Here is a 23,516-nt window from a genome sequence, read left to right on the forward strand (position 1 = left end):
ACCCACTTGTTAGTGTGATTCTGCACTCCCTGTGGCCCAGGTGCATGCACTGATTCAGGTGAAAAGGATGTCAAAAAGCCATTGTATCCTCTCCTGAGACAAGCTGGCTCACAACTGTTTGTTTGTAACAAGGCCTCAGTATACTGACATTCGAGCTGGTCCCACACATGTTCTATTGGGGAAAGACTTGTTTGCACAGGTTATTGAGTATAGCAGTGATGTTAATAGATAGTTGACCATGCCTACATGTATCTTTACTCTATATTAATTTAAAAATTAGTTCCATCTTTTTCTTGCTTGTAAAAGTTCTGCAAATACCAATAAAATTTTAACTTGACACATCAGAGACTATAAAAATGAGTATAAGTGCATTATTAAATGCCTAAAGGCTGCTCTGTAAAAATGTTGCATAAAGTATTGTAATAATGATAGGTTAGACACAAGAAGTTATTACCATTTTCCATTCATTACAGGAGGAGAAATGTCTTAGAAACAAGTCTAGATATGTTACGATATCTACTTCAAAAAGTGGAGTGCTTTTTATCACTAATCCGATGGTGTCAATAAATCAAGACTTCTTAGAACTCCGACGACAGTATGAAGAGAAACAAGAGGAAAGTGTGAAAGCAATTATAAATGTAGCAGGTAAAAATGCAACAGCAGGCACAGCACTAGTAACATCAGTGGATGCTACATTATTTGAAGCACAAAATTGTTTCTCAATTTACCTGATACTGACAATTCATTGTACAATTCTCGTGAGTTGTGGCATGCTGTCTCTTCCTTAACTTGGAGCCTTGGATGACTTTCTGCTTGATTCTGGAATAGTCTCATTTCCTTCAGTTCCAGTTCTCTCATTTCTTTTACCAGATGAGGATTTTCTAATTTTGAAAGTGACCATTTTTCTATGTTTTGTGTGCATATCTGGGGTCCTGGGGAAGCAAAAAACTTTTTTCCTATCATCATTTGATTGTATTACATTGTTTTTTTAAAAAATCCGATTTTACTTGCATATCTTAGTGCATAAATTGGGCTAAGATAGTCCTGATCCTTAACACAGTGCTCCATAGTGACATGCTGAGGAGAAAATCATTTCTGACTTACGTTTATTTACTCTTCTCCTCTCTTTCTTTCATCAGATATAGAGCAGCTTGTAGAACATATCTCTCTCTTTCTCTCTCTCTCTCTCTCTCTGTGTGTGTGTGTGTGTGTGTGTGTGTGTGTGTGTGTGTGTGTGTGTGTGTGTGTGTGTGTGTGTGTTCAATGTCTTGTTAATAAATCTATCCTCTGCCAATAAGTATTATATGAAGTGAAATAGCTTGCCTTATCTCATATCATATATTTCATCCAAAATATTCCTTTATCGGACTACATTGAGGCCTGTGGCCCTATCTTGCCCATGTTAGATTTCCGATAAGAGATAAGGGATTGAAATTTCTGGCATATATTAATTGCAGGGTCAATCTACTGCTCCACAACAAAGGGTATTCTGTAATATGGAATGTACTATTATTTTTTACTCAATTGTTATATTTTAATTATAATTTTGACAACATAAAATAAAATAAACCCAGCTGAATAAATAGCCATGAATGTGTGTTCATGACTTGGCATATGTTTATGGAGAAACTTGTGAAAACTGCAGAGCAACAGGTTGAGTAACTTCTAAGAATATGAGGCATTCATATGAACAAACTGAGGAAGCTAACAAGTACAGAATACAAGTTCACATACGTACACTTGCTCGGCTTCATTGTACCAGTGCTGCAGCTCAGGGTCGAGAAAGGATTTGACGAGGTTGAGGAAGGGTGGCTGATGGCTGCAGGGGAGAGGCAACAAGCACACAGGTGTGCTGCTGTTGGGGAGGGGGAGCTTGCGCTGAACTGCTGATCCTGTCGCAGCAACTCAGCAATGATGTCTGCAGCAGGGGAAAGAAAGGCAATCTGTAAACCAACAGGCTTCACAACAGCCTAACCGTGTATCCAATATTGACGGTCCGCTGCAGATCAAATTATAAGTTCTTTTCCCAGTTACTTGAAAAATCCATAAAGAAAAACTTTAAGCTGTAGCAGATTCAACCTAGAAGATAAGGATAGACGCAGCAAAATTGACCACTCCCTGTTGTAGACAAGTTTTATCGTAAACAAAAAAATTTTGACAGTTCAACAAAGTCACAGAGTTTCTATATATTTGTTGTGTGGTCTGACACTCCTTGATATCTTTGCCAGAACAAATTGAAATTCTCCTGATTTTTCCTTAAATAATTAATTGATGTCACTAAAGAATCAATCCTGTTCTCATTCAATGAAATATTCCACTTTAAAACCGATCCTCCCGACCACAATCGCCGATAAAGTTTCAAAACAGAATCCTAACACACTTCACTGTATCAATTATTTTCAAAACATCAATACGTGTCGACCTCTCACCAATAAAATTTCAAACCAGTCAACCATTGAAGATTGTCCACACTCTCAACAAAACCCTGCCAGAACCTCTTCAAGAAGTTTGAATTTTAATAAAACTTGCAAATCTCACACATAAGTAATATTTACGATGCATGTCGTAACAAAAGAGTCAACTGATTGTTCCAACTTCCAACTCGAAATTTGTTTAACAGTCGATAACCAATTGACATCCAATTACAAACTTTATTCTTCCACGTTCAACATTGAACTCCCTTTCCTTTTGTTAAAAAAAAAGTTTTAACAATGGTCAGCATGATGTTTCAACAGTTCTTCCAGCCGCCGGCCATCGACCACGATGCAATAGTGGTTAGCTCTCGTAGTCCGCCGCGTCTGGAGTCCCCACTGGATCATCTTGCTGCCACTCTCTACATGAAACAAAAGAAACAAAATCTTTTTAAATAACAAGTCTCCACTTAACGTACTACAAACGTTTCTTACTTGGCATCACTCAAGCGGTAAAGAAACGCGATGTTTCCTGATTAGACTTTTGAAACACCACAAGCTCCAGATGGCCTGGGTTGTGAAGCAGTAATTGAAGTTGAGCATGTGCTCATCAAAGTGTTCTGCCACTGGATGATCAACTTTAATCTTGGCCATAGTTTTGTGATGGCTATCCATTAGAGTGGAAAGATGGTGGTCATGCCCACATATACAAGGCTGTGCAGGCAACAAGCTCATACATAATATGACTGGTTTGACAGGTGGCCCTAGCTCTGATAGAATACGATATTCATGTGATGGGTCTGGAGTAGAATGTACTGGATGACTGCAAAGGGCAGCTCTTGCGCCTGGCCCTTTCGCAGGGATATGACCTGTGTGGGAAGAGTTTGTATATAACAATGGATCAGGGTATTTTGTAGATGAGATGTGTGATGGAATGGGAAGGATTCTGAGTAAGGTGTGCTGCATTTTTGGGTACAATAAGTAGTCAAAGGCTGAAGTTCTTTCGATCCAAGAGGATTTTGGCTAAAAAGGGGGATGAAGTAGTATCTGTGTACTGGCTGTGACAGGTCATTCAACACCGACTTGGCCTCTGGTGTCATCCTCTGCCACTGGCATCATTTGGATGCAATATAGAGGCCCTTAAAGTCTGCAGCCCACTCTACTGGTCATTTTCAATTTCTTAGCTCTTGGAGCCACTACTATTCACTTGTGTATATCATCAATTGGCATTACAAAGCTGAATGCACCCTTTTCCAGTCCTCCCATCGAGGAAAAAGGGTATCGTCAGGAGTGTCCCAAGGAAGTATGTACGATATGACCACTCTTATCTCTTTATGCATAAATAATCTGACAAACAGGATGGCCATCATCTGCGGCTGTGTGCTGATGATGGTGTGGTGTCGTCATTGAGTGACAGAAGAAATATACGAGATGACTTCGACAAAACTGCTAGTCGGTGTGATGAATGGCAGCTTGCTGTAAAATCAGCCTTGTTTATGTTGTTACTTACCACCCTTAGCTGTTTCTTTACTCCTTCCATTATCTGTATCCCACCAAGGACTCCATTTTCAGAATGAGAAAAGAGCGTTCAAATTATCAAATGAAACATCTTACCTTTGTTGTTGCATGCTATTAATTAAAAATATCCTGCTTCATATTGTGGGTCATCATCTTTACCTCTGTTACCATGTAACAGCTGTCTTATTCTTTTTATAGCTTTTTTGATATGTTCTGCTGAAATTCCGACTTTCCTTACTCTTGCCATGTCTAATCCCTGTAATTTCAGCACTAGAGACCATAAATTTTAGTGTCTTCATCCTGACAAATGCAAATAGAATATAAATATGTAATTGTGACATGTATCTTCAGACTTTTTATGAACTGCTGAAAATAGCTTGCTATTTCACTTTATAATTTGAAAAGGATGGATTGCTACTCGCCATATAGTGGAGATGTTGGCCCACATATAGGCACTACTAGTCAAACAAGTAAGCTTTTGGCTGGAAGGGCCTTCATCCAAAACAGATACCGACACACACACACACACACACACACACACACATACACACAGTAAGCTTTCGGCCACACTCTCATTCTCTGCAGCCAGAGACAATGGTCACGCGGGTATGAACTAAGTTTGCGTGCCCACTGCACTGTGTGTGTGTTTTGTCTAATTCATATGAAGGCCAAAAGCTTACTTGTTTGACCGTCTTTCCAGTGTGCCTACCTGCGGTTCAGCATCTGGTTCTTCCAGACATCCCTTTTTGTTAGTACATGCTTGGCCACTACCGGGCCCTAGCCCTTGCTTGCTTGCTTCTTCCCTTTCTTTGCTGCAAGTCTCTCATTCTCCTATTCTTCTTTCCCTCTCACTTTTCCATTGGATGGTCTTCTTCGTGCCGATTGTGCTTTGATCTGGTTTGTGTTTTGGGACACTCATTTTCTTACTTTCTGGTCTTCTACCACTTTGCATTATTAAGTACATGGCCCCGTTGTAGGGTTTGACTTGCTGCTTCTTTTCAAAATTTTGTTGGGTTTGACTTGCTGCTGCTTTTCTAAATTTCACAGAAATGCAAATTGTGCAGGGGAGGTCATCCAGCATAGTGTGTGTTCCACCTTTTGTGCCTTACTCTCTTTGCACCCTTCTTTCTTGAGACAGTACTACACCCAAACCCAGCATGGTAGCCATTCCGTTGTGGAAGGGGGGTCGTCAAGTACCTGCATTGTGGTAGCCCCCTGATCACACAGGGATTGCACTGTCAGTGCCCGAGCTGGAAATTCCTCACATGAGCCGAGCAGTATGTGTCCATCGTTGCTGGTGCGTGGGACTTGGGGCAATGGTTTACTGGCCAGGTAACCATCGCCGTCAGTCGGTGGTGCTTGTGGGCAGAGACCCTGTTTGGAGTGGGTGGTACCATGGCAGAAGATTCGCACTTCCTCCTGCTGTTGGCCACACAGTCCCGCAGTGTCTCCTGAAGCTAACATATATTAAAATGTGGAGAAGTATGACTGCAAAATGTTTCTGTGCCTGGCTACACCATGGGAGGAACATAGGGCTCAGAGACAAGGTGAGAAATATTCCCCTCAATACTTGGTTTGTTCAAGGATGGACAGGGATTCTGTTTTTACTACAAAGCCAATAGTTCTTCTTTGAACACCTCGAGGACAGGTTTGGAAAAGTGGCAGCAATTTCAAAAATGAAAAGTGGCTCCATTCTGCTCAAAATGGCCTCCCTTTCTTGGCCACCAGCTTTGCTCACCTGTGACGAGCTGATTACATTCCTGTCACTACGACCCCCATAAAAGTCTGCATATGGTACAGGTTATAATTTTCTGCTGAGATCTCCTTTTACAGACTGATGATGAGTTGCACACTAATTTGGCGCAACGAGGTGTGCATTTTGTCCATAATGTCCCGTGGGGACGGAAAGGCAGGAGAGTGGATACTGGAGCCTTCATCTTGGCCTTTGAAATTGACTCGTTGACTGAGGTCAAGGTGATTGTGTATCACTGTGATGTCAAGCTGTATATGCCTCCCGTGCAATGCTACAAATACATGGGATTTGGACAGGTCTTCATGTTGCAAGACCAGCTCTGTCTGTGAGGGTTGTATCCCTTCCCCAATCTGTGTCAACTGCAGGAACCACCATTCCCCCTGTTCACCAAACTGCATCATTTTCAAACTAGAAAGGAAAATCCAGAAATACAAGACCCTTGAGCACCTCACATATTGAGAGGCCGAGGAGAAATAAAATCGCCTACATCCTACACGTATTATGACAACGTATCTACTGCTACTAAAACTTCGTCCATTTTAATGAGTGTGCCATTGCCCTCTGTTTCTTCTACCTCTCACCCTCAGGGCCACTCGACTATAACTTCTCTCTTGGCCCCTCTTCCTACTGCTTCCCCCACACCCCCTTTGTGAGCATCGAGTCCCCATCCATCGGGGATGCCAGTCCCCAGTCTCTAACCGGAGAAGTGAGGCCCTCCTTTGGCACCCCTTACCAGCAAGGGTCCCTTGGAAAGCTTCCTTCCCAAGATTCTGATGACCTGCAACTGGCTGAAGGAGCCACAGGTGCAGCTCGTAGGTTTCGCATTCATTCTCTGTCCCAGTATCTGGGGCTGACGCTGCGGACAGACCCAGTGTGTTCCACATCTGTACACAAGGCAGTGTTCTTGGTCATCCCTATGGCCCTGAACCCCCCTCCCTGCCCCTTCCGTCTGCTCCACACTGTGCACTCTGATTTGGGACAAATAGGTATTCATGGTATATCTTCACAACCAATAGCAGCAGTTAATTAGTTAGGCCTTCCATTGATCAATCTCACGCAAACTGTTGATGATGTGGAATGTGTCAAGTGCATAATAAATGCACACACGAATCAAGGTTTTTTTAAGCTTAAAATTTGTATTCCCTTAATTGGAACAATATGCATATATTATACCTATAGATGTATTTATTCATATTCAAGAATTCAGCTATTGTATAGAAGAAGTTGTGAAGGGATATGATTTCAGTTCATTTTTGAAACTATTACTGCTGTGTGCATACATTATATTTCATCTGGTAACTTATCAAAAAGTTTTACAGCAGCATATTTTACCCCTTTATGTGCCAAAGATAGGTTAAGTAGAGGATAGTGTAAGTCTCTCTTTCTTCTGGCATTATAACCTTAAATGTCACTGTTTTTAAACTGGTCAGTGTTGTTGAGAACAAATTTCATTAGTGGGTAAATGTACTATGAGTCAGTAAGAATTCCTAACCTCAACAGATGCCTACAAGATTGGCAACTATGAGCCCCACACATTATTCTAACCACTTTCTTTTGAGCAGTGAATACTTTTTGCCTAGTGTTCTGTTACCCCAAAATATAATTCCGTATGACATCAGAGAGTGAAGGTATACAAAGCATGTTCGCTTGCTAATTTCTATATCCTCAAAATTAGCAGATATTCTTATTGCAAAAGTTGCTGAACCTAGTCACCTTAAGAGATCCAAAATATGAATTTTCCAAATAAGATCCTCATTTATATGTACGCCCAAAAACTTAGTATGCTCTACCCTAGTTACTGACTTCTGTTTATGTGTTATGTTTATTGAAGGAACTGTACTCCTTGCAATAGAAAATTGGATGTACTGTTCCCCCCCCCCCTCCAAAGTTCACAGAAAACCCATTTGCAGAAAACCAATCAATAACTTTTCCAAAGACATTATTTGTTTCATTTTCTATTGGAGTTTCTTTAACTGGATTAATAATTATGCTTGTATCATCATCGAATAGTGTCAGTTTAGCTTCTTGTTTCAGATAAGAATGGCGGTCATTCACATATATCAAGAGCAGGAGCAGACACGTGATCAAACCCTGTGAAACACCTAATGTAATTTCACCCCAGTTAGATGAAGTGTGAAACTTCCATAAATCACCTAATCCATATTGAGAAAATGTTTGCTTCCTGGTCTGTAGATATGACTGTTAACCACTCATATTACACTACTGGCCATTAAAATTTCTACACCACGAAGATAACGTGCTGCAGACGCGAAATTTAGCCGACAGAAAGAAGATGCTGTGATATGCAAATGATTAGCTTTTCAGAGCATTCACACAAGGTTGGCGACACCTACAACATGCTGGCATGAGGAAAGTTTCCAACCGATTTCTCATACACAAACAGCAGTTGACCAGCATTGCGTGGTGAAACATTGTTGTAATGCCTCGTGTAAGGAGGAGAAATGCATACCATCACCGTTTCAGACTTTGATAAAGGTTGGACTGTAGCCTATCGTGATTGCGGTTTATCGTATCGCGACATTGCTGCTCGCGTTGGTTGAGATCCAATGACTGTTAGCAGAATACGGAATCAGTGGGTAATATGGAATGCCGTGCTGGATCCCAACGGCCTCGTATCACTAGCAGTCGAGGTGACAGGCATCTTATCCGCATGGCTGTAATGGATCATGCAGCCACATCTCGATCCCTGAGTCAACAGATGGTGACGTTTGCAAGACGACAACCATCTGCACGAACAGTTCGACGATGTTTGCAGCAGCATGGACTATCAGCTCGGAGACCATGGCTGCGGTTACCCTTGATGCTGCATCACACAGGAGCGCCTGCGATGGTGTACTCAATGACGAACCTGGGTTCATGAATGGCAAAACGTCATTTTTTCGGATGAATCCAGGTTCTGTTTACAGCAACATGATGGTCGCATCCGTGTTTGGCGAGATCGCGGTGAACGCACATTGGAAGCGTGTATTCGTCATCGCCATACTGGCTATCAGCCGGCGTGATGGTTTGGGGTGCCATTGGTTACACGTCTCGGTCACCTCTTGTTCGCATTGACGCCACTTTAAACAGTGGACGTTACATTTCAGATGTGTTACGACCCGTGGCTCTACCCTTCATTCGATCCCTGCGAAACCCTACATTTCGGCAGGATAATGCACGACCGCATGTTGCAGGTCCTGTACGGGCCTTTCTGGATACAGAAAATGTTTGACTGCTGCCCTCGCCAGCACACTCTCCAGATCTCTCACCAATTGAAAACGCCTGGTCAACGGTCGTTGAGCAACTGGCTCATCACAATACGCCAGTCACTACTCTTGATGTGGTATCGTGTTGAAGCTGCATGGGCAGCTGTACTTCTACACGCCATCCAAGCTCTGTTTGACTCAATGCTCAGGCGTGTCAAGGCCGTTATTACGGCCAAAGGTGATTGTTATGGGTACTGATTTCTCAGGATCTATGCACCCAAATTGCATGAAAATGTAATCACATGTCAGTTCTAGTATAATATGTTTGTCCAATGAATACCCGTTTATCATCTGCATTTCTTCTTGGTGTAGCAATTTTAATGGCCAGTAGTGTATGTTCCATTTATACTACAGAATTATAATTTCTGTAACAATGTCATGGTTCACACAATCAAATGCTTTGGATAAGTCTCTGTTATGTGGGCAGTGTAATTGTACTTGCTGTTTCAATAGAACAGCATTTGTGAAATCCAAACTGTGATTTACTAAGTGTCCCATTACTGCTGAGATGGCTAACTACTCTTGAGTACATTACTTTCTCGATGATTTTTTAAAATGCTTGTAAGCAAGGACACTGGCCAGTTATTATTGACATCTGTGGTGTCCCCTTTTTTTGCAGAGAGACTTGACACTGGCATATTTTAACCTATCTGGGGAAATACCTTCAGTTAGTGATGCATTACAGATGTGACTCAGAACATCAGCTGTAACTGCTCCACATTGTTCTAATATCTTGTTAGAGACTCGCATTCGGGAGGACGACGGTTCAATCCCGCGTCCGGCCATCCTGATTTAGGTTTTCCGTGATTTCCCTAAATCACTCCAGGCAAATGCCGGGATGGTTCCTCTGAAAGGGCACGGCCGACTTCCTTCCCCATCCTTCCCTAATCCGATGAGACCGATGACCACGCTGTCTGGTCTCCTTCCCCAAACAACCAACCTTGTTAGAGATGTCATCTACTCCAATAGAACATTTATTTTTCAATGATGTAATGATTTTCTTTATTTCACAAAAGGTTGGTAGATGAAAATTAATCCACAAGGATTTCTCAAATTGACTCTTCCATGTACTGTTTAGCCTTTTCTTTTGTACTAGTCTCATCAATTTTTCACATTTCTTAAACTTTCTGTGAAGTGCTCTATAGATACCAGATTGACCAGCCTTACACTTTTACTTAATGGTTTCTAAACTGTACACACTGCTAGGTTTTGTAAATTATTCAATTGTGCATCATGGTCTGATAATCCATTTATCACAGGGAAAGCATATGTTAGTTTTACATGCTTTTGCTTTACAAATGCATTAGCTATCAGACGGCTACTGTCTTGAGCTATACATGTAGGGAAGTTGATCACTGATTCTAAGTTATTTGTCATTAACAACACATCTGGTTCACTTTTCCTCTCAAAATTACTTAGAAGGTTTACATCGAAATCACCACAGATTAATAACTTCTTTTTGTCTGACAGACAGCATAATAGGGAGTCAAACTTTCTATGAATAGCTCCCAATCTCCTAATGGGCACTTCTACACTGTTGCTAATGTCAATGCTATATTATCTATCTCTAGTTCACATGTACAAACTTCAGAGTGCTGATAGACACAAAATTTGATTACTTTTACAGGTTTTGTACTTATACCCTTGTTTTGTGTAAATGGCAACTTCTCCTTTATCCATTCTGGATCTGCAAGTGTAAGATACTAAATTATACCCAATTATACTGACACTTTCCATCGCCACAGTGAAAAAACATGGTGTTCAGACAAAGTGTATCAATCTCGTGATTCTTGAGTTTCTCCCAGCATATTTGATAATCAAAATATCCACGGGTGTACTGCCGGTCTACAGTGTCCAACAGTCACAATATTTCGGCGATCATACATGTCGCCATCATCAGGTGAACTGACAGACTGAGCTCCTGTGAACGTGCCGGCACGTTCACAGGAGCTCAGTCCGTCACTTCACCTGATGATGGCGACATGTATGATCGCCGAAATATTGTGACTGTTGGACACTGTAGACCGCCAGTACACCCGTCGATATTTTGATTATATCAATCTCATTCTTATTTTTGAGATCATCTAAACACACTGACAGCTCATCTACTTTATTTTTTATTCCTGATATTTTGATGAAGAAAATTGACACTGTCCTTATTTTTATCTCTCTTTAGTGTACATGGAGCTTATTTTATTCTATTTTTCTTGATTCTTGTTTGTCTGGACTTTTAGCTTTAACCTAAAAAATCTGCCTGTCTGGTCCTGTTAACCACAGGGATCATCTCTTGTGTGACTGTGGCCACCCTCACAGTATCTGTTAATAGAGAAACTAACTTATCTTTCCCCTTTCTATTTAGGTGCAGGCCATGTGTAGTGTATCTCCACCTACAAATAGCATCAACTGGAACAACACTTATATGAGATTTTGCCGGTGTCTGCAGCATCGTGTTTAGCTCAGTGTTAACATGCCTTACTGCAGTGTTTGCCTAGGGCCGATTATGGTGCTGAAAGTCCTCCACAAACCCCACATTTGTGTGCCCAGTTTCTGCTGCTATTTTGTCCAGGTCACTCCTAATACTACATCTTGGATTCATAGCCAGGCTGCTCCCTGCTCCCCGCTCCCCCTACTATAATTACCTGATCTTCCTTCTCAAAGTTCCTACATAGCTGACCTAAGTTTTCTGTCACCTGGATAAGGCTAGCACTTGGTTTCACAAAACTTATGACCTGGTACCCTGGCCATGAAGCGTGACCTGCCTCCTTCATCCTTTCACAGCCCTATGTGATACCGATAGCATGATCCTCCCGTGGAATTTCAGTGTTTTTTTCCACCATTTGGTGACATCTTTTGTGCATTTCCACTGCTTTTTGCATTGCCCTTCAGGAAACTTGTTTCCCAGCAATGCGGAACCCTACCCTCCACAGCTATCATGGCTATTTTTAAGAAACACACTGACTATGAAAGAACATAGGGTGGTGTTTGCATATATCTTCTGGACTCTGTCTGCACCAGACAAGTACCATTCAATATGACTTAGGAGGCTGTGGCTGTTCATGTGAAGACATCTCTGGAATTTACTGTTGGTATTGTGTGTGTGTGCCTCCCAATGATGAAGTGTCCCAGAATGCATTGTCTGTAATGTTTTCTCAGCTCTCCCCATCCTTTCTAGTATTGGGTGACTTCAGTGAGGTGGGATTATGACCACTGGCTGCATTAAAGGTGTCAAAAACGTGCTCGCAGAGCTCGATCCTTGCCTCTTGAATGCTGGTGTTCCCACATTCTTCATATGGCATATGGGTCTTATTTGGCCATTGATCTGTCCATTTGCAGTCCAGGTCTTCTCCCATCCATCCATTGGAGAGCCTGTGAGGACCTATATGACAGTGATCATTTTCATCCTTCTTCAGCATTACTTGTCTGTCATTCTACCCAGATGGGCTCTCTCTAAAGCTGATTGAGATGTCTTCACCACTGCTGTCACCCTTCACATCCTGCCACATTGAGGTATTGGTGCAGTTGTCCAGAGCACGACTGCTGCCATTGTATCGGCAGCTGACTTGGCAATTTCTTCTTCCTTGGAGTCTCCCCGTCAGAAGACAGTACCTCGGTGGCCCCCCCAAAATTCGCCGTGGCCGTTAGAGATTGCAGGCGGACTCTCCAATGCCATAAGTGACCCCTGTCGATGGAGCACCTCATTGCTATTAAATGGCTGCTTTCCCAGGTCTGCCACTTTGTAAAATGACGAACACGAGAATACTGAGAGTGGTATTTTGACACTTCTACAGACATCCGTACCCTGCAATTGTACCTGGTATCTCTGTGAATGGTGATATCTGCACTGTAACAAACACTGCTGAACATTTTGGTTCATTATGCTTGAGCCACTGCATCTGAGAAATGTAAGCCTTCGTTTGGTGGCCTCAAACATTGGGTAGAATGAGTTCCTTTACCATTAGTGCATATCACCTGGAACCATATAATGCTCTGTTCAGTGAGTGGGAATTCCTCAGTGCCCTAGCCCATAGCACTGACACCACTCCAGGGGTAGACCGCATCCATAGCCAAATGCTCAAACACTTACCAGTGGATTGCCAATGTCACATCCTTGCCAGTTTCAACCACATCTATCTACCGAGTGACGTGGCGCAGTGGTTGCACACTGGACTCGCATTTGGGAGGACAACGGTTCAATCCTGTTTCCAGCCATCCTGATTTAGGTTTTCCATGATTTCCCTAAATCGTTTCAGGCAAATGCCGGGATGGTTCCTTTGAAAGGGCATGGCCGATTTCCTTCCCAATCCTTCCCTAACCCGAGCTTGCCCTCCGTCTCTAATGACCTCGTTGTCGACGGGACGTTAAACACTAACCACGACCACCATCAACCATATCTGAAGTGAGGGTGAGTTCCTGTCACAATGGTGTGAAAGCATGATCATCCCAGTACTGAAACCAGGCAAATAACCCCTTGAGATGGAAAACTATAGCCCAATTATCCTCACTAATCTTCTTAGCAAGTTGCCTGAATATATTGTGAGACAGTGGCTGCGTCGGTATCTTTGAGTCTCGGGGTCTTTTGACTCCGTCCCAGGGCTACTTTCACCAAGGCCATTCTACTGCTGAAAATTTGATCTGCCTGGAATCTGCTATTTGGTCAACTTTTGTCCAGCATCAACATCTTGTCACTGTCTTCTTCAACCTGCGTAGGGCTTATGATACCACATGACATCACCACATCATCGTTACCTTCCATAAGTTATGTCCCCAGGACCAATTTCCCATTTTTGTGCGGTACTTGTCTCGCCATACTTTCTGGTTTCAAGTTGGTGTTTATCACGGTACTCTCTGTATACAAGAGAATGGGGTCCCACAGGTCTCTCTATTGAGTGTGCCCCATTTTCCAGTGACGATCAATGGTCTCGCTGCAGCTGTGGGTTCTACAGTATCTCTCTCCCTGTACGCTGACAACTTTAGCACCTACTATTGCTCCTCAGATGTGGGTGTTGCTGAACGCTGACGGCAGGTTGCCATACAAAAGGCACAGTATGGGCTCTCAGCCAAGGCTTCCAGTTATCCACGGCCAAGAGATGTACCTCGCACTTCTCTCACTGTCATTCTGTTCATTTTCAACCTGAACTCTACCTCGATGACCAGATGTTCAAAGCGGTGGAGTCGTGTCTTTTTTTTTTTTTGGTATTAGTCTTAGATGCCCCTGCCTGATTGATGCATTGACATCTTCGTCAACTTAAGTGAATGTGCTAATCATGCGTTAATACTTTTCTCTGTCTCAGTAACACAAGCTGGGGTGCAGACTGCTGTATACTTTTGTGGCTCTACAAAGCTCCGATCCTGTTGTCTTGATTATGGGAGCCTTGCATATGAGTCAGCATCACATTCAACATTATGAAGGCTGGTCCTGGTACATCATTGTAGGGGTCAACTTGCAACAGGTGCCTTTTGGACCAACCCTGTGTACAGCCTACTAAGCGATGCTGGCATCCTTCCACTGCAGATCAAGTGGCAACAACTGCTGCTCAGCTATGCAACACACACACACACACACACACACACACACACACACACACACACTCACTCACTCACTCACTCACTCCTCCCCTGAGCATCTGAACTACCATGTCCTTTTTCCTAATAGGGAAATATACCTCCCACAACAGAGACCCAGGTTTAGAGTCATGAGTCTCTGCTCTAAACTCCTTCTTTCCCCACTGTCATCTCTTGTCAAGGAGGAATCATGGGCACCCCCATATTGTGTACCCTGTCCTTGGATCTGCCTCAACTTCTCCTTTGGACCAAAAGACCCAGTGGTCCCTATGGTTTTTTGCTGCTTGTTCCTGGACATTGTTGACTCATATTGGGGCTCGGACGTGGTACACATAGACATCTGTATAGTCGACGGACAAACCGGTTTTGTCTACACCCATCCGAGATGCAGTTAACTATGCTCCCTGTCAAACGGATGCATTGTATTTACTGCAGAATTGGTGGCTCATTTTATGAGCCCTCAGCCACCTTCATTCTTGCCCTGAATAGTCATTCTAGTGATGTTTCAGGCTTTCATGGCAGATTTGTTGCAAATACACTACTCAGGTTTGCCTCCAGATCATATTGTGCAAATCTCACATGATTTTGTCGATACAACTGTTAGACATCAGCAGTTGCTGTTGGTATCACTGCAAGACACGGCTGATGATCATCGCCCAGCAGCATTGAAATTTATTAGTGTCCCCTGCTGGGGGCCGCAAAAAAGCCTTCCATGTGTGCGCTGTGTGCAATGTCCATACTTCCAGATGCTTCTGTGATTAAAAGCTGAATTAAATCTCAGCAGTGCACTGTGTCAAGTCAGGAATTGAAAGTTCTTGTTTCTCCTGTTTTAATTCAAGTCAGTCAGTACTGAATCCCAAGTTCTGCTTACTTGAAAGCCTGCATCCCTCTTGATAAGATTGTCCATCATATGGATATGCATGACCTCCTTAAGAACACAGTCCCAGAAAGACTACACTGAGGATAAAAGTTCAGTCTTCTTGTAAAACATGTGATACCCTGTGTCCAGACAATGCTCCGCTACTGCTGTTTTAAGAGACTACCCTAGGCATCTATGATGATGGTGTTCAACACAATGTTCTTGCCCTGTTTGGCGTGTCTGCCCCATAAAGATTTCCCACATTGCCATGGGATCTTATATACACTACATATCCTAAGGTCAAGGTCGTATTTGACCAAACACAACAGATTCCTCAATTTTGCTGGTGGCCGAAAAACACATTTAATATTGTGTCTTGGGAGGATTCTTTCTATTCTTGAAGACATGCACCAAAATACACTGTTGCAGTGGTTGCCTCCGCATCTTCATTTTCTTCCCTGCTTTGAACTTGCTTGGAATGGAATTCATGGCATATCTATCTATCAGAATAGCCATTCTGGTGGAACACAGTTCTTAGGTGTTATAGCTTGCCAGGTAGACTTTTGGCCATTCCCAGGGGATCCTCATGTGCTCTATGCACCAAAGAGTGCAAGACACTACCATGTTGTGCAAGATGATAATAGCTTGCGGCATGCAAATATAACTCTCTGTAAGTTAGTGTGCGGTAGACACTGTGTCTCAGTGTACTATCAGCGTCTCTTCTAACTATGACACGCAAGAATGGTAAGATGCCATCTTTTTACACTTCCATGCTGACTTGTGTATTCGGATGGAGTGAGTTCAGATGTCAGAGAAAGATCGGTAATGTCTGTATTCTGCGGGGCCTCACTACAAATGTATCATCTTCATACCGCCAGAAGCAGGAAGGTTGGAGACTAGCCGACTACAGTGAGTTTTCTTCAAAGTGTTTTTAATCGGCAGGGACTTCTTGAGTAGTCTTCAGGCTGTCAACCAGTGCTAACCTTGACAGCCGTTGGGTGTTATTATCCAGGATCTCCTGATGACCTCCACCACACTGGATGGTCAGTCATCTTTATATGGATCCTTGGTCACTTTGGGATCCCAGGGAAGAAACATGCTGACCGATTCGCCAAATCGGCTACCAGAATGCCGACTTTCGAGATAGGGTACCGAAATCGGACCTTTGGTTGACTCTATGCTGACATTTGTTGGAGGCTTGGAATGTGGACTGGTGTGCCCTGGTTTCTCAAAAACTGCTAACCATAAAGGAGACCACAACATGTGGCAGTTGTCCCTTCATACTTTTTGCATGTAATGTACTGTCCTCTGTCAGTTTCACATTGGCCACACATGACTGACCCATGGTTTCATCCTCTGGTGTGAGGATCCACTCCACTTACAGTGTGATGCCCATCTCATAGTGGCCCGCATTCGACTGGACTACCCTAATTTGACCATCTTACAGTGAAATCTTTAACTTGCTGACACGCTGCCTCTGGTGCTGACACGCTACCTGTGGTGCTAGCAGGTGATGCCAAAGCAGCTAATTTGGCTTCACGTGTTACCCATGAAAGTAGTTTTTACACCTCTCTGTGACACAGGGCACATTAAATCTCAATGGCCAGTTGAGGGATTGGAGGGGTGCCTTATCGCCTGCCCTGACCCAAGGGGCCCATGGCTGCCCTTGCTCAGTAGTCCTGCCTGGCTCCCACCTTCCTAGCTTTTTAATTCTTCTTATTCTTTTAAATCTGTCGTTCACTGACAGATTTGTCATCATTCTTCTCTTTCCTGAGATTTTATCTTTTCCGTGTAGCTAGTTTTCTTGTTACCATGTGGAAGCACCGATGGGATGCAGAGTGTGTGTCTCCAATTGCATAATATTTCCAGGAGGCCTATAGCTGCTTTCTGGGGTGGGGCAAGTCTTTTGCCTCCACCCTTTTACCCATCTCTCACGCCTACCTACTTCTATGTCTTGGTGTCCTTGATTCCTGGATACAATCGAGTCCATTGGGATTTGTCTTCTGTGACCTTCCTTTCTGTGAACTGTTCCTGGCTTGACACACGAAGAATTAAGGGACCAGTGACCTGATAGTCTGGTCCCTTTAATCCCATCCGTCCATCCAAAATGCTGAACTCCACATTTACATTTAATATCTTCCATTTTCTATAGTGAGCTCTTCATACACATCAATCTCCTTTTTGAAGCTCTGAGGCTGTTCATACTGCAGTTGTCTCATCACAGATACCACTTGTAATATATTGTGTTATACTGAAATATATGTTTTGAACACAAGAGTACACATTTTTGGTAAAACCTTTTAAGTTTCTTTTCATGCTTCATGAAGATTACTCCAGGTCTTGTCATTATTTTTCTGGAAAACACGTACAATCTTTGCTTGCTGTGCTAACAAAAACATGACAGCAAAGTTTCTGTTCAGAACATACTGTTCTGCGTAAAGTATCTTGACAATAGAACACTACGTAGAGCAAGATTTCCACTACAAAACAAAGAAGACTGCAACATTCCAGAGTAAATAATTTCAGAAATGTGCCCAGTAAAACTAGTGAATCTAATTTTTAAGGAGAAAAATTGACAATGCTGGCAGACAAGAAAAATGTGATAAAATCAACAAGGAACTTACTACTAATAAATAATGTATCAAAATATTTAGGAGATCGAAACAGAAATTGATATTTTTGCTTTCTGTCATTCTTTTAAATATTCTGTTGAGCCATTCAGTTTCTACGATGATCCTGTTGCAATAGTTGCTGATTTTCTTCCAGTCTCAGGTTTGTTCTATAATTGTGTTCCATGATCTGGAAATGTAAATACAGTAAAACTGTTTTTATGTTCCTACATTTTACGTTTTCCCACTTTTTACATTCATTTTTGTTGGTCGCAATAGAAGTCCTGTTCTCTCAATACAATGCATTCCTGTCATTAACGATTCTGTGTTACAAATTTCCTGCATTTTAAGTTTTCTTTGATGTTATCATGTCCTTTATCATTGATTTTGCAGAAATCTTTCTGCAGAAAGTGCATCATATTCGTGCTTAAAGTCAGCCTTGGAACAAAGCAGAAAACGTTAACTATATGCAAAGTTATGATCATGTAATGTAGCATTAGCATCATAACCAAGATTTTGATTGTCGGCATGTTGGTTCATGGCTGCCTGCATAATAGGTTTGCAGTGTTAGGAAGGATGGGAAAGTATGCTGACTGACTGCCTTAATGATAATCACAATCTAAGAAAAGTGACTCTAGTAGCAACCTTCCGTCTGCTCATGGCATTGTATTACAACAGCTTCAATTTAATTTCACAGTCATTTATACAAGTAAACACTGTTTTTGAAGAGGGCTGTGTCTATAGTGGGCTTTCATGAATCATTGTTACTTCTGTGCGAAGTACACTAATCGGTAGTAGGCCCACAGTCTTAGGTTGGTGCGACCTGGTATCAGATGTAAACATTCCACCTCAAGACGCTCCATAAAATGACGACAATTTCCACCCTCTTTCTCAACCAGGATGTACTTGAACTTAGTGACCCCTTGTCAGCAACTAGCTGTAGATTTTGTGCATATTGTCTTTTTACGAAGACTGCTAACTTCAATGTTTTAGTAAATATTGTGTTAAAAGTTTTATTTACCATAATTTTATAACGATTATCAATAAGAAGTCTCACACTAGAACATGAATATCTTTTTAATGTGGTTTCATGAAAGACATGCTTCCATGTTTTATTTGCACACCATTGGACATGATCTGAACAAAGAGGGAAACCCACGCACACATTTGTATATGTCCGCTCCCAGCCACTGCCTCTGTGATTGATGCTTCGTATACTGTGTAGAGAAAAGTAGAGCCAACTGCTGTTAAAAAGAAACAGAAACAGTTAATTATTTCAGATTTTTTAAATAGGCAAAATTTAAATTGTTTTAATTTCATATTTTGAACAATATAAAGAGAGTGACAGTAAGAGTACTTAATTCATTTTCACTGGTTGTGTTTCCTATGCTTTCCTGTATTTTACACTATTGTGAATAAATCTGTTGAAAAGAGTAAAAAGGGGTTTTACTGTATCTGTTATTTGTGGTATGAGTTGAATCGCTAGTAAGAGTGGAATAGCCCTTATATTTTAGGTTGTTTATCGAACATAGATTCTCTACAGCAAAATTTTGTTGTTTCGTGATTTCATTATTGTTTGTGAACTATGTTTTTAAATATAATTCAAATGATCAGCTCTAACAAAAAAAAGGCTCATTTTGTAGAGTTTCAAAGTTTGCAAGATATGAATTGAATTGTACACTAAATTGATTTATCCTTCAGCCATTCTCTTTGTTACCAATTATTATGGTTTGATGTTGCTCATTTGCAGGTGCTTACTATGATGTGGTTTATGGATTGAATGCTGTGCTTGCTCGGCTAGATGTTCTAGCCAGTTTTGCAGAAGTATCTGCTACTGCTTCAAGGCAGTATGTCCGCCCCATTCTTCGTGAGTCAAATGTTGGCATATTGAAGTTGGAGGAAGTTAGGCACCCATGCGTGGAAATTTGTGATGGACTTTCATATGTTCCAAATGATGTTGAGTTTATCAAAGGTTAGTAACATGTAAGAATAGTAGTTCTTTTAAAATTTTGTTGTTATTTTATTTGAGAGATTTTAGTTTTAGGAGGAGTGAATGGTAAGCATCAATCCAACCCTTAAATTCAAAATTTTCCAATAGTTCTATTGTGCATCAACACAAAAACGGTAATTATGTTGTAGTCAGGAGTTCTGAAGATTGTGTGGCAATCTTTGTTATCAGCTCTTTAGCATTACTCAGAGTTTAAGTAGTACATACCCAGATGGAATGCTAAGTGTGTAAAACTATACAAGAAGCTCCTCCAAGGAGGAGACAGAGAGATAGCTGATGATCTGCTGTGCAAATTGGAAGTGCATTGATGCAAGAAATGGACAGAAACAGTCATCAACCTGGACTTCAAAAATTCTAGCAGAGACGCCTGGTCACTTTTAAAGAAATTTGGTGGAAAACCTAAGGATACAATAGGTGAAATGGCCCTGCACTCAGGTGGGATTGTGAATGACTTTGTGACAACTTCAAGAAGCCCACGGTACTAAGCATTCACCACCTATATCAAACATGAACTCACAGCTTTGAAGATATGTAGCCCCAACCATATTCTACTTTCATGGCCATTTAGTGTCAAGGGAATAACAGTGACGCATGAAGATGTTGAAGTGGGAAAGACACCAGGGCCTAATGGAATTAATCCCGAATTCCTCCTGAACTACGGTAAATATACCAAAAAATTGCTAGCGAAGTTCCTTGCTGATATCATAATGAGAGGGAGAGTCCTCGGGGTTGTCACAAGTTCTGGAAATCAGGGAATTTCGGACGTATCAGGGAAATCATGGAAATTCGAAAAAACACAGGGAAAATCTTGTTTTTTGTCTCAGTTGCTGAAATGATTTGTTTACTGAGATGTCATGAATCATCGCTGGCCAGGTGCAGCTTCCCTACTCCCTTATTCTTACTGCTTCTCCCCTTCCTACCACTCCCCTCAGCTTGCAGTCAGTGCAGCCACCACTTCCTGCTGCTAGCCTAGCAGCTGATGATGAGAGCCAGAGAGACGTGAGGAGTGGTTTGTTTGGATCTGATTGTCAGATATTGTTGGTGCAGTGGCTGGAGACTGTTGTCTTGTGTGCATGAGTTGTGTCTGAGTGATTTTGTGTTTTTGTGTGTGCGTGTGCGTGCGCGTGCGCGCGCGCACACACACAATCACACTCTCTCAACTAAATTTTCAGCCATAGGCTTTGTCAGAAAATGAGAGAGCGCGCGCGCTGAAAATTTAGTTGAGAGAGTGTGATTGTCTTTTCTACGTACCTGTCTGTCTCTACAGTGAGTCTACCTATCCTCATTAGTATTGACTCTAAGAGTATTTGCGCAAGAACACTGAAGCACCAAAAAAACTGGTATAGGCATGCGTATTCAAATACAGAGATATGCAAACAGGCGTATATAAGATAACAAGTGTGCGGCACAGTTGTTAGAATGGATACTGCTGTTACAATGGCAGGTTATCAAGATTTAAGTGAGTTTGAACATGGTGTTATAGTCAGCGCGCTAGTGATGGGGCACAACATCTCCGAGGTAGCAATGAAGTGGAGATTTTCCCATAGGACCATTTCACGAGTGTACTGTGAATATCAGGAATCTGGTGAAACATCAAATCTCTGACGTCGTTGCAGCCAGAGAGAGATCCTGCAAGAACGGGAGAATCGTTCAACATGAGAGAAGTGCAACCCTTCCACAAATTGCTGCAGATTTCAATGCTGGGCCATCAACAAATGTCAGCGTGCAAACCATTCGGTGAAACAACATTGATACAGGCTTTCAGAGCCGAAGGCCCACTCATTTATCCTGGATTACTGTACGACACAAAGCTTTACATCTCACCTGGGCCTGTCACCACTGACATTGGACTGTTGATGACTGGAAACATGTTGCATGGTCGGACGAGTCTTGTTTCAAATTGTATTGAGTGGATGGACATATTTGGGTATGGAGACGACCTCATGAACCCATGTACCCTGCATGTCAGTGGGGCCTGTTCAAGCTGGTGGAGCTTCTTTAATGGTGTGGGGCGTGTGCAGTTGGAGTGATATGGGACCCCTGAAATGTCTAGATATGCCTCTGACAGGTGACACATTTGTAAGCTTCCTGTCTGATAACCTGCATCCATTCAGGTCCATTGTGCATTCTGACTGACTTGGGCAATTCCGGCAGGACAATGCGACTCCCCACACGTCCAGAATTGCTACAGGGTGGCTCCAGGAACACTCATCCTAGTTGCTGGTCACCAAACTCCCCAGACATGAACATTATTTAGCACATCTGGGATGCCTTGCAACGTGCTGTTCAGAAGAGAACTCCACCCCCTCGTACTCTTATGGATTTATGGACAGCCGAGCAGGATTCATGGTGCCAGTTCCCTCCAGCACTACTTCAGACATTAGTCAAATCCCTGCCACATCATGTTGCGGCACTTCTGCGTGCTCGCAGGAGCCCTACATGGTATTAGGCAGTTGTACCATTTTCTTTGGCTCTTCAGTGTATATGTTGCATGGATTGATCACTGCAGTCTCATTTCATCAAGAGGCTGTCTGACATGTGAGTAGCTGGCACACAAGTGGACTTCCACTACAGGCCAAAATTGCAAGCCATTTCTGTTGGTATATCTAACAGATCAGGCCTTTTCATATGAAGCCCATCATTTCCCAATAATCCACTAATGTGCAAGCCCTGCCTGTCAGATCTAATCTCACCGATCTACCTACAGACTGGGTCTGTCTGTGTGTGGCATAATGCGACGAATTTTCATGGTTTATCCAAGTACGCAGGACTGCGGTGCTCCTCTGCAATCAATGGCTCGGGTGGCGGATTTCAGGAATTGCGACTGTCTCACTGCAAGTACATTGTACAGTGTGGCATTTTGTAAACATTTTATTTACTGTAGTCCATTTAGGCATTTCGAAAGTAATTTATGTATCAGAAAGTATAGACAATAACAAGAAGAAAATTGTGGCAGTCTCTGGTAGTTTGTACGCAATGTACTCATATATTTCTCAAAAGAACAATCACACAGTACCTGTAAAATAATAGACATAACACAGTAGATAATAACCGACAATAAACGAGCATAGTAGAACCAACATTTTATCGGCAGTCCCCTGTAGTGTTGATTTACACAGCTCTTCCCTGCCTTATCCCCTTCTTTCAAGAGGCCTAGTTTTTTCTAAGGTTATTTCTCAAATCAGTGAAGGTATTTTAAATATGTTTTGCAACTCCATGGAAATGTGTATTTTTGTCACCAAATGTGTTTCGTTTTATTGAAATAAAATAACAGTGGTCTTAATGAAACGCACATACCATTTGGCTTGCTTACTCCATCTAAAAACAGTTAATTACAAAAGATGTTGAAGTTAGTACTTAACATTTTTGCTCAGATGGAGGAGAAATACAGAAATATTTACATTTTTTCTCTACTTATGTCTTTACTTACCTTTGAGATCAGGGGAAAATGCTAAAACTTGTCTGGAAACCAGAGAAGTACCAGGAAATTTCACTTGGGGAAACTTGTGGAACCCTGATCCTGAATGGAA

The 23,516-nt window shown here is 42.1% G+C and overlaps 1 protein-coding gene across 1 annotated transcript in view; it reads left to right on the top strand.

Moving 5' to 3' along the window:
- LOC126248813 (DNA mismatch repair protein Msh2) overlaps window positions 1–23,516 on the top strand; it is a 244,481-nt gene that overhangs the window by 206,981 nt on the left and 13,984 nt on the right. Inside the window, exons 12-13 of the mRNA XM_049950222.1 lie at window positions 474–645; window positions 19,729–19,950. Of these exons, the coding sequence (XP_049806179.1) occupies window positions 474–645; window positions 19,729–19,950 (394 nt within the window). The remainder of the gene's footprint in view (window positions 1–473; window positions 646–19,728; window positions 19,951–23,516) is intronic.

This window comes from Schistocerca nitens, chromosome 3 (assembly GCF_023898315.1).
Source record: "Schistocerca nitens isolate TAMUIC-IGC-003100 chromosome 3, iqSchNite1.1, whole genome shotgun sequence".
Classification (NCBI taxonomy): Eukaryota; Metazoa; Arthropoda; class Insecta; order Orthoptera; family Acrididae; genus Schistocerca; species Schistocerca nitens.